At 52.2% G+C, this 12,413-nt stretch overlaps 1 protein-coding gene across 6 annotated transcripts in view; it reads right to left on the bottom strand.

The window, feature by feature from the left end:
- REEP1 (receptor accessory protein 1) overlaps nucleotides 1–12,413 on the bottom strand; it is a 110,990-nt gene that overhangs the window by 5,583 nt on the left and 92,994 nt on the right. For 4 of the 6 annotated variants that reach the window (XM_086700686.1, XM_086700687.1, XM_086700689.1 and 1 more), the window contains 3 exons: nucleotides 10,178–10,355; nucleotides 6,166–6,201; nucleotides 462–613 (listed from right to left, as the gene is read on the bottom strand). In XM_086700686.1, the coding sequence (XP_086556812.1) occupies nucleotides 462–613; nucleotides 6,166–6,201; nucleotides 10,178–10,355 (366 nt within the window). The remainder of the gene's footprint in view (nucleotides 1–461; nucleotides 614–6,165; nucleotides 6,202–10,177; nucleotides 10,356–12,413) is intronic. The other 2 variants (XM_086700690.1, XM_086700692.1) reach the window with 2 other exon arrangements.

Here is a 12,413-nt window from a genome sequence, read left to right as displayed (position 1 = left end):
GAGAGACACACACACACACACACACACACACAGTAGGAGCCGGGCAGGGAGAGAGAGAGGGAATCTGAAGCAGCTCCAGGCTCTGAGCTGTCAGCACGGAGCCCGACACGGGGCTCGAACCCACGAACTGCGAGATCATGACCTGAGCCGAAGTGGGATGCCCAACCGACTGAGCCACCCAGGAGTCCCAGTAGTTGTAAATTTTTAAATCTTATTCTAAATGCTAGATCACCTCTCCTATTTCTAAATAAAATGAGCAGAGTCTTTTTCACCCCTCGGCCAGTCTCTGGATGCTACCTAGTGGTCTGTCCTGTTTGTTTGATGGGGAGAGATCTTCCTACCCCAGGCGCTCGGGAGGTGCTGGGTGCCCCAAGGGATGCCACTCCTGGGCCCCCCAGGTCTCCAGGGCAAGGCCCTTGTGCAAACACATGCTCCACCACACAGCCCCAGACACCGTGTACCTCCAGGGGGAACTCCGTCTTTCGAGGCGCCTTATACTTGTACATGAAATCCAGCAGATCTTCCTCCTCCTCGTCCGAAAATGCCAACGGGTTTTGGACCTCGTGGGGCTCCCAGGCCTTCACACCACCCTCATTCACATCTCCCTCAACCACTTAATGTCCATTTACAATCTATACAAAGGAGACAAAGTACAGCAGGGCGGGATCAGCGGAGAAAGGAGCCAGGAAGGGCAGGCAAGGGCAAGGTTAGGCACACAGCATGACGAGCCACGCCTGTTAGGACAGCCGAGGTCCCCGTGTCTGAAGAAGCAGCCAGTATCCCCCGGGCCTCCCTGCAGGCTGGTCCAGGACTGCGAGGTTCCAACTGGAGACTGGCAGGCACTGTGCACAGGAACAAGCACAGGCTCCGGAACCTGATAAGCTGGTGAGCAGAACCGATAAGCTGCCAAGGGAGGTGGGGGCACCGCTGCCCTGGGACAAGGAAGATGCTACCTTAACTGAGAGGTGTCAAACCCTGCAGCTTGGACATGTGACGCCACACCAAAGAGTGCTCAGGGGAAGAATCCCCTCTAGAACGGATCAGTGCGGTGATCTGAAGAGGGGACTAGAGCTCCCTCTCTTACACAGACGAGCCATGTTGACAGTGCATTACAACTGCATACTCAGCTCACGTGTTCTTCAAGACAGGATGTCAAATGCCAGGAAGCCTTAACAGAGAACCTTAAGTGAAGTTATGTAGATGGTTCATTTCAAAGGCCAAGTCCTAAAGAAACCAAGAAGCCTAGTGGGAAGAGAATCTAGGAATACCCTTCCCTCCAGAATGACAGCAAGATTCCTGTTTTAATCTGCCTTGGCTAAATCCACAGGAAAAACTCGAGAATTAATTCATGTCATGGAATGCACAGGGTTTTTTTAAAATGTTCAATCCTTAAGCATATTCCACGTCCTCCTATTTAAGCCAAGATATAAAATATTTCCTGCCCATACCTGGCTTATCTGACACTCAAAGACATATCTTTCTAGGTTTCATATATTGTTTTTACCTAGAATCACAGACTGCAGATGTATGGGGCCCTCAGATCATCCAGTCAACAGCCCTAAGGCCTGTAGGAAAAAAAAAAAAACAAAAACGGACCTCTTTCTGGAACACCCTGCTCCTACTCCTAAAAACATAGCCATCAATGTGTTCTCTCCATCAACACACAACTCCCTCGACTATATGAGCACCAGGTGTGGGTGAAGCAAAACTAACAACAGACCTTAATCTCGGGCAGCTTTTCCAGGTACTGCTGCTGTATCCCCAACAGCCAGCAGGAGGCAGCATGAGAGCTCGATTGCTCGTTTGTCTTCACCACAAATTGCAAAGCAGAATTGTAGGCTGGGAATGCCTTGCTCTGACAGCTCCTTGGTAAGGGCCAAGATGGAGGTTGTTAACCTTCCTTTGATTCTTTTGCTCTGCGCATCCCCCAGCCTGGGGGGTGGGGTGGGGTCAGGTTGTCCTCTGGGCCCTTCTTCCCTTGCCCAAATCAGCTGCACCCTCAGGACTCTGTTGAACATGAAGGCTGGCAACTCCAGGGAGCCCTCCCTGGCCTCCTCACCCTAGGACCACAACTGCACGTGGCATCTGTACCACGTGACTTGCAGTGCGTGCCCGGGTTCTCATATGGGCCTCATTCTGTCTGCCTCAGCCTGACAGAAAGCATCTTGAGCTTTGGGGACCGTGGCTGATCCTCGGTGCCTCTGAACACGGATGCAGGGCTGGGCACCCAGTGGCTGCAGGTGGAATACAGGCATCATCTGAGAGCTTAGGTCTCATCCCCAGTCAGACCTTGACACCCATCCACAGAGAAATTCCTTCAGGACACAGATACCTCTTGGCTGACTGGAGGAAAAAGAAACAGGCCTGCCCAGGGCCAAAAGGCCTCAGACCAGGACAGAAACCGCAGAAGCAGCCTGGCCAGGTCTGCCTCGACACAAAACTGCATCCTGGGTGTGGGCCTGGGGACTGGTTGGAGTCTGTGCCTCTGCACATGGGGTTCCCTCCAAATTTTGGTCCAGGGCTTTCCCCGTGCTGTTGCTATCCACTCCTTAAGACCCAGAGACAACCTGTGTGGGGAGTGACTCTCACTGAAGTTCATGGCCACAGCAACCACCTCTAAACCTTAGGTGATGGCAGCCAAGACCTTGAGCCTGCAAAGCTGCCACCCTGGTGCCCAAGGCTGGGCAGCCTCTAGGAAAGGACAGGAGTCCCTGCTGCCTTCTGCGGCCTTGCCTGACGTTCAATAAGAGTGAACGTGTCAGCAGGACCACAGCGGGCTGGCACGCAGCTCCACATCTGCTCTCTGCTGGGGGGGGGGGAGGGGCAGGGCGCGAGGAAGAAACTGGCCGAGTTTCAGAGCCCTTGGAGGCCTGAGTAGATGTGTATGCACAGAGCCCAAGGCTTCCCCACCCCCATAGTGCCAAAACACCCCCAGATTGTTAACCACCAGGTTAGCAAACACATCCCACACAGCACACGTTAGTGGGAGCCATTAATGGAAGTCAGCAAACGTGTTGAAGGAGGGCACACCCGTCTGGAACACTTACATCCGCGTCCCCGACAGCCACCGAGGAGAAAGAAAACAATATTCTGTTAGGGAAGGGTCTCTGGGGAGGAGACACACACACGTGAGAGCGCGCGTGCATACGCACAGATCCACGCACAGACATACACTCACTCGTTTCCCACACTCTAAACCTCACACAGCCACTGCTGCTGTCTGAGGAAACGCGCTGCCTGGGGCTACTCTGGGAAAATGCAATTCTCTCTCTCTTTCAGTAGGAGGAATACAAGGCATGACTTTGCTTTTTTAAAATGAGGCCCCACACACTTGATTTTTCTATTTTAAAGGGAAAAAAAAACCCATCTTTATGACTAACTCCAAGCAGTAATAAAAACTTCAGTTCTACATTACATCAGGGCAGGTAGGGAGAAAAGGGACAGGAAAGAGCTGTCGGGCGGGAAGGAGAGAGATTAATAGAAAGAGACCCGTGCAGGAAACAACAGGGAAATGGCTGACAGAAGGGCAGGAATGGAGCTGAAGTGGGGAGAGAATGTTCTTGTGGGCTCTGAGATGCACAGATGAAAATCATCTCAAGGGACCAGGAGGGGCTCTGTGACCAAAGTGTCTGTGACCCCCTGAAACCCTCTCCCACGGCATCATTGCCGGAGAGCTGGCCTCCAGTCCCCCAACACCATTTGCTGACACCTCACACCGGGCACCTATCACTTGCAGAGATGGCCACACTTTATGGAGGAGGGGACCGAGCCCTGAAGAGCTGAGGGACTTTCCCACTCTCACAGACGGACGAAGCTGGTCTTGCAAGCAGACCTTAGGGAGACTGGGAAGTGGGGGACAACTCCGGGGCACTGGGTGTTAAGAGGGCCTCAGAAAGGGAGGGCTGGGGCAAAGGCTCCCAGATCACAGCTCTGAGCAGGGCCACCCTAGCCCGAGGGCCCCCCCCCAGCCCCGCCTGCTGCCCACTCCCCAACACCCCCATCCTCACAGCTCCTGGGGAGAGCAAACTCAAATGCCTACAGTCAACTGCAATTCTATTTAAATGCACTGGAAACACAGCCTCTGATTTGGAAACTGTCAGGGGTCACAAGAGGTGAGGGCTTCCCAGGGAACAGCGCAGAGCAGTCCCATGAGGAAAGAGTGGAGGGGAAGGCAGCTGTAGTCTCCCTGGTCCTCCAGGTGGTAATATCCCAGAACTAGAGGCTTTCAGAACGGCTCGAGGAATTTACAAACTCAAAACTGGTCAATAGTTAGAAATAACCAGTTGCCTGAGGCCTCTGGGACCCCGCTCGAGGTTGTTCCCCAACAACCAGTAGGTTCACCAGGTCCAAGCATTAGCCTCTAGCACTGGAATGCAGCCCCTCTGTGTGTTTCTTCCTTTTGAAAACTGAGATATAACATGACATCGTGTTAGGTTTAGGTGTACGACATAATCATTTGAGCCATATACATATGTATATATACATACACATATACGTATACATATACACATACACATACATATACATATACATATACATATACATATACATATACATATACATATACATATACATATACATATACATATACATATACATATACATCCCTCTGTATCTGATGTGGACCAGGAGGCCCCTGAGGGACACAGAGCTGGTCAGAGTTAGAGCCACGTTAGCACACTGGTCTCTACTGTCGCCCTGCTCAGAACTCCTTTGACAGTCGGTTCACATTGGGTTTATGGTCTCCCAAACCCCCAGGTCTTATATAGACTTTTAAAAGCCTTAGTGTCGAGAAGCCTTACAAATGAAGAAATGAAGGGGAAAGAGGACACTTCTTAAATGCAGCTCATGTCCTCTACTCCCACCACTGCAGGAGGGACGGCCATGCCTCTGCAGCCCCAGTGCTAGTTGCACAGGCAGCGGTGGGTGCTGTGCCTGCCTCCTCCCCCCTACCGCACACCCCCCCCCCCCATGCCAGCCAGCAGCTGCAGATGGGGTGGCCTTTTGCCTTCAGAGCCAAAGGCAGATTCTCCGTGGAGGGGCGCCCTCCATGGCAGGTGAAGGGGGAGCTGGGTCTGTCCAGCACCATCCCCAGTCCCTCACGTATCTAGTCAAGGTTAGGGAAGCAGCAGGAGCAGGGCAGGAGACAACACGGCCAACCGCGGGCAGGCGGCCATGGCTGCACCAAGCCATCGTTCGCTCACAGGGAGGGCAGCCGCACTGGGAGACCCCAGGCTCATCCCCTCTCCCGGAGGCTTTCTGGCTGCTCCCAGCTATAATAAAAAGCCTTTTCACAACCACGCAGTGAGGTGGGGAAGCAGGACCTTTATCTCTACTTTAAGTTGTGGAAACCGAGGCTCAGGTTGGTTAGGTGGTTCACGCACAGTTACAGAGCTAGTAAGTGGCAAAGCAGGACCAGGGCTCCCTTGGCTGCACCTGGACCAAAACCCCCGGAACTACAAGCCTTCATCGCTTCAGAGGACCTGGGTAAGTTCCTGTGTCCTCATCACCACAGCACAAGGACATATGACTCTGTGGCAGTTTTAAAATATCTCCACACATTTTTTGATACTCCTCCCTTCGTGAGGTGGAGATTAATTCCCCTCCCTTTGAGCATGGGCTGGACCTAATGACTCACTTCCAACAAACAGAAGAAGGCAGAGGTGACTTCAAAGACTAGGTCCTAAAACATACTGTGGCTTCCTGCATGCCTTCTCTCTGTTGGATCACTCACTCTGGGTGAAGCCAGCTGCCATGTCGTAAGGACACTCAAGCAGCCCCAGAGAGACCCATGTGGTAAGAGGATCTGAGTCTGCAGCCAGTAGCCACAAGAGAGCTATCTTAGAAGTGGATCCTCCAGGCTCAGTCAAGCCTTTATGTGACTGCAGCTCCGGCCAACATCTTGACTACGCCTGTTCACAGACCCTGAGCCAAACCACCAGGTTAAGAGGCTCCTGAATTCCTAGCCTGCAGACACTGTAAGATAACACAGGTTTGTCATTTCAGGGGGTTGACCTCCTGACTCCTGCCCCCCCCCCCCCCACCGCCGCCGCCCAAGACTATGCAGCTGAAAGGGAGCCCCAAGGTCAGGCGCCAGCTTATGGTTAGAACCTCCTCCTGAGGCGAGAGTCCAGCACGCTGCACAGAGGCTGGCTGCTTACTCACCTTTCCGGGTCCTGCAGGTAGAGCAGCAGGTACACACTGTGGGGATGGGGGACATCATCAGTGACACCCCTTACTCAGTGGGAACCAGCCCCAGCAAACAGGGAGGCCCCAGTGAGGTGTGGGGATTCCAGTATGTTCAACATAAGGGCCCTGGGAATGCGGGTCTCTGTAGAGACACCAAGGTGGGGGAGGAGATCATTCTAGACTCAGCTTCCCCTCGGGTGCTAGAAAATGCCCTTGCCCGGCCCACACAGGTCAGTCCTATTATATCCTCTGAGAAATAATTCTAACCTCACCTGCTCACACACCCCTCCACTCTATGCCTTCCAGTTCAGAAGGATTTCCAGAAACCCTTCTCAGACTGACCTCTGACTCCCCAGATTGCTTGGTATCAGTCATTCGGTCAAAGGCCTAAGTGACCGTTGCCTTGTACACTCCACTGGTCTTGGTGCACATGTGGGCCTTGGTATACAGTAGGTGCTTACTAAATACAAGTTGACTGAGTGTCTCCAAGTTCATGGGACGCATGGATCATTCTTTTAACACCACCTCCACTCTTCCTGGGGTTCAATGCCAGACTTCCAATAAATGGTGTCTAAGATTCTGTAGGGAGGGCGATATGTTTCTGCAAATTCCATATTGTTATTTTACACCATGGGCATGTATTTTTATTTTACATATATTGTTACATTATATCTCACTGTTTTGTACATTTTTTCACTGGCATCATGGTTTCAAGAACGTATTGTACATTGTATGTACATTTTAACCACTGCTGCCATACCGCTCCCTGGGGTCCAGCCACCACCTCTGACCTGTCCACCCCCAGACTGCCTTCAACAACTGCCACCTGTCCAGGGTTTGCAAATTCTCGTTTGCTCTCCTCACAAGCCCAAGACCCAGGCTGAGTAGGGACTACGGTACCCATTTTCCAGAGGAGAAAGCTGAAGGGGACAGGGCTCATCTTCCATGCCAAGGTCAAATTCCCCGGTAGTGACCACCTGGGGTGTCACTCTGAGAAAGGTTCGGAGGCCGAACATAGGCTCAGTGGGGACAAACGTGGTAGCTGCTTGGCAACATGTGCCTCACCTGCACTGCTCTGCACAGGCCTGCTGTCGCCCTGCCAGGATGGAAGCCCAGACTCAGGCCCTACCTCCCCGCGCCCAGTGTCCAAGGCCCACATAGCGGGTAGGGAGGGCATACAAACCCTTGCAGCTGGGTCTCCTTTGTCAGACTTTCTGCCAGGCACATGGACCCCCCAACTGCCCCAGAGCCTCTGATCTGGGTGCTTTTGCCCCACCCATGCCCAGGTCCTGGGTCATCTTTCACCCGTCTTTCGTTCTGAGAGGACTTTTATTTTAGGTCCCAGAACAGCCGGAGTGAGCGCCACATGGTCCCCGCCCTCCCTGCTGGGTCAGCACCTCCCTTCTCTGCCCCCTGGAATCACAGGAGCTGTGGCCCAGGGTGAGCAGGGGGCAGTGCAGGGTCATGTTGCAGCACAGCAGGTTCTCTGGTTCTCCATGAACTCTACCTGCTCACCTGCATCCAGGGTGACCCCACAGGCTCGCTGCTCCACCGGCAGAGGGCATCACTGCCAATGGAAGGCTGCAGGGCCAGCGCCAAAACAAAGCATCCCAAACCGTTTCTACTTAGTGCTGGTCTGGGAAAATGTTCAAAGCCCAGGAGACACTTCCCATCGCCTTCAGACCTCACCAGACTTCTCACTTTCCCAGTTCTGAGGCTGCCCTAAATAATCCACCAGGAGGAGGTCTGGGCAGGAGGCCTGGATTCTGGTCTTGTGTGGCCTTGGCACAGTGCATGACCTCTCTGAGCCTACTTCTTCCACTTGGTTCACTTTATAATGACAACACAGAATCTCAGAGGGAAAGGGACTGTGGAGCCACCTGGGCCCCACTTGCTGGCCAAAGCAGGAAGACCTCCCTAGAGCCCCGGTGTATGACCATTCAACTTTGGTTCGGGCCCTTCCAATGTCAGGGACCTTACTACCTCACAAGGCAGCCTGCTTCTCTCTTGGACACTTTCATATGAGAAAGTGCTTTCATAGGTGAGTTAGATAACAACAGGAACAACAGTACCAGCTACTACGTAGACTGCGGGCATGATCCTAAGCACGTTTACGTGGATTATTTTATTCAAGTCCTCACAACAGTCCTACAAGTAGGTATTGTCATTCCTTGTGAACAGATAAGGAATCTGAGGTTCAGAGAGGGCAAGAGCATGCCCAGGTCACACAGCTAGTAAGCAGCTACCCTCTTAGAACTTTACCCAATTTTATCTCATTGGTTCTTGCTCTACCCTTTAAGCCTCACAGAATTGGGGTGTGCAAACAGAGAGCACCATCCCAGGAGTAAGGAGGCCACAGGAGAATGCCAGTCCATGGGTGACCCGGTGACAGTTCCCTTCCCTGGGCCTTGGTCTCTTTATTGGTAACATCTGAGGATTAGACTGAATGATCCCTGAGGCCTCCTCCTGCCTGGACTTTTGGGATTGCATTCTAAATTCTCCTGAGGGAGAGTTCACTCAGGAGATAGCCCCTCCGTGAGGTGATCCTCACCCTTACAGCCAAGCGTTCGCATTTCCAACCTTGCCAGAGTTAAAACATCTCCCCTCAGAGAGAAGCCACAATGTTCAAACCCGGGGCCAGGGTGAAGTGGGGTGTTCTGATGAACGGGAACACCCAGGAGGAAACCGATGGACACCTGGCCTGCTTCTAAGCTGGTCTCCCTTCCCTGGCAGGGAATATGAGCCATTATTCCCAGGGCGGCCACAGGACTCCTTCTTTCCCATCCCTGTCCAAGACCCCTAAAAGCCAGGTGGGGTCTTCGAGGCTCAGGGTCAAGATGCCCCCTGCAGGGTGCACCTCACAGCACAGGATCAGGGTCCAGGGGACTCATATGTCCCTGCTTCTGTGTTTAAGAGCAGGGCAGCCACCAGGCACATGTCACAGCCAGAGACTCCAAAAGGGTGGTCCAGTTCCCATCCTCGAGGCTCAAAGTTCCGCCAAGGGTGAGGAGTAGAGGTGGCGATCCAGAACTGTGCCCTATACCCCTTGTACCATTAACCCTCCGCTGGCAGCAGCAGTGTTCAGCTCCTGAGAGCCAAGGTCCCTGGAATCTCTCCAAGGAATGGCCTGGGAAAATATGAGTCCTGGCCCAGCTCCCTCGCCCCTAATCCATGCCCCTGCCCTCCATAAGCCTGAAGCCCACTAATGGATCAGACATCAGTGGGTCCCAAAGGGGGCTGCACCTCAACACCACCATATATGGGTCTCATCCCAGATTTATTGAATCCTCTGGGGATGGGCCCAGGACTCTGCATGTCTAACAAGGTCCCCAGGTCAAGCCTAATACAGGGAACCTGATGCCAGGCACTTGACAACCAGAGGTAGACATCGGGGACAGAGGTATGGTTTCCATCAAGCTGTGGCCTCTGCAGGAGTTAGATCTCAGAGCTAGTGTGGTCTTTGGCATGTAGGGACTGAGGGTGTGCATGGTGAATGGGGGCACAGGGATGGGAGCAGATGGTAGAGTGACAGGAAACATTCATGCAGGGAAAAGGAACCACAGGAGCCACAAGCCCTGGTTGGGCAGGAGGAGACACTCAGGTAGTCAAGACAGGGAAGCCCTCCTAGGAGTATAAGGTCGGAGAGGAAGAGAACAGAGAAAGCTGTCTTGGCCCACGTCCAGCTGTGCCCGTTGCCTCCAGGCTTGGTTCACACACTATTCTCCACCCACCCCCAGCCCTTCGATAATCAGATGGAGAGGCAGAACCCTTTGATGCAGGAGGCCTAACCCTGGCCCCTGTCAGAGTCCCCAGGCCAGCCTCGCATCCTGGCCAGAATGGTGCTCTGCCTCTTGGCTGTCCTGGCACGATCTGATGGACATCTGTGTTGATGGCTACTCTGGGTTACGTGCCACATGGTGGGCGGGGCCTCTCTCCGTGAAAGCAAGGCCTGTGAACTGGAAAAGATGAAAAGTGAAACGATACCTACCTGAGCTGCCGGCGCTCTCAGAAGCACTCCTGGACATCTTAGGCTGGCCATGTTTGCCGCTGGCTCGCCCAGACCCCTGTGGTGGGGGGCTGGAGGGGGCAGGGGCACCGTCACCCCGGATGGTGGTGAGGTCCTGCATGCTGAAGCTCCGGAGTCTCTCCGATAAGGCACCCTGTCCCTGGATACAACACAGGAAGGGGGCACACGTCAGAGGCCTGCCCCACAGACCACAGGCAGTAGTGGGGGTGGGGGGAGTGCAGACACAACAAAGGCCAAGAGGAAGTTCTGACAGTCGGCAAGGTGAAACTCAAGACCTGGAAGGACTCTGCAGAGGGGCAGGTGCCTGGTGTACTGGCTGGAAACACTGAGAGGAGCAAGGCCTGGAATATTCCAGGGCCTCCTGTGGGTCTCAGCCATCGTGCCTCTGGCTCCCGGCTCCTTCTCCTTCATTTTTAAATTTTTTTTTAATGTTTATTTTTGAAGGAGAGAGAGACAGAGCATGGCGGGGGGTGGGGGGGGTGGTGGTGAGGGGAGAAGGGCAGAGAGAGGGAGACACAGAAGCCAAAGCAGGCTCCAGGCTCCGAGCTGTCAGCACAGAGCTCGATGGGGGGCTCGAACTCATGGACCACGGGATCATGACCTGAGCCAAAGTCAGACGCTTAACCGACTGAGCCACCCAGGCGCCCCTCCTTCTCCTTCAGATGCCCACATCGCATGAGGAGCTAGAGCCACAAACAGACCCAGGGCGGAGGAAATGACTGCGACCTACAGTTCCTACTCTTGACGGGCTGTCTGCTGCTTCTCTGGCTTTACATAAATAAAAGTCCCTACATAGCCTCATTTTTGCTCAGTTTCCAGTACACAAGAATCTGGTCAGAAAAATCAAAACCTAATAATCCATGTGCTCAGTCCTTACACTTTTCAAAGGAAATAAAAATCAGCCGGTATTTTTTAAAAAATGTATGACAACAGCAACTTCTTTTATCCGTTCATGTTACTGTTTATGAGGCCCATTTGTTTCCACTCTTGCATTTGAGCTTCATAAAATACCCAAAAGGTAATGAATCAGGAAAGAAAAAACATGACATTAAAAAAAAAAAAAACCTGCTGACTGTAACCATTTCATATTCTGAGAGAGTCACAGAATTCATCTCAGGGGAAAACTGTTCTTTTGTTTAGGAAAGCGGGAGATCAATCCATTATACTTATGAAAGGGAAGGTCCTTGCTGTCTGGATGAGAGAATCTGTCACAGTGAAAAGGATCATAATGAAGGCTCAGGGAGGGGGCATCGCCTTAGGGGTGCCTCGGGGGCTGGAGAGGGACCTTGTGTTTGGAGGAGAAGGAACTTGAGAGGGAGCTGGGGGCTGGTAGGAGACTGGGGTTAATTGAGAATTGGGTTGGGATTTGAGCAAAAGGTGACAGGCAAGTAACCACCAAGCAAATCAATGAAGTTGGGCATCTTCAGAAATACCGGAGGGCGTGCAGACTTCCCACAGGTACACGGGACAGCAGAGGACAGCGGAGGAGGTATTTTATTAGGATAATGAAGGGAAAGTGGTGCTAGAGGGCTGGACTACCTGGGAACAGTAAGACACAACAGATATAATAGAACCAACAAATCAGCACAAAATAGTTGGGAACAGCCAACAAGAGGGCTCTGGGTTGGGGGTGGGTTTAATAAAACAAACAAGGGCCACAACATGGCAAAGGGGTTGGAGGACTTTTTTCATTTTACTTAAGGAAAAAAAAAAAAAAAACAATGAAAATGGCCAGCAAAGCACCGCAGTTCATAGAAGTGACTAGTCAAAGGGCCAGTTAGATAAAGAAGCAAATGCAAATGCAGAATGAGTTAGTTAGAGGGAAGGGGGAAAACAAAAGGAGCTTGCAGACAGGTCTAGAAGAAATGTCAGAATAAAACAAAGATGCATTAAAATATGAAAAAGATAAGTTCTCAACATACCAAAGATCTAAAAACGTCTCTAGGAAAATAAGAGCAAAAAGAAAACTATTTAAATAATCAGATATATACGATCAGAATTATAAATCCAGACAAAGGAGTGTTTTATGTTTAAAAAAAAAAAAAGAGAGATGGAAATCACCCCCAGACACCCCTGTGGTGTCTGATGGTGGCCAAGGGGTCTGAGGCCTCACCTTCTAGACATTAACAGCTGGGTGGTCTGTGCCATGAAAATGAGGTAAGACTAGCTGTCCAGTATAATCCCCTCCAAAGCTATC

This window comes from Puma concolor, chromosome A3 (genome assembly GCF_028749965.1).
Source record: "Puma concolor isolate L17-30 chromosome A3, mPumCon1.1.hap2, whole genome shotgun sequence".
Taxonomy (NCBI): domain Eukaryota; kingdom Metazoa; phylum Chordata; class Mammalia; order Carnivora; family Felidae; genus Puma; species Puma concolor.
This window is presented reverse-complemented; position numbering and strand designations above follow the sequence as displayed.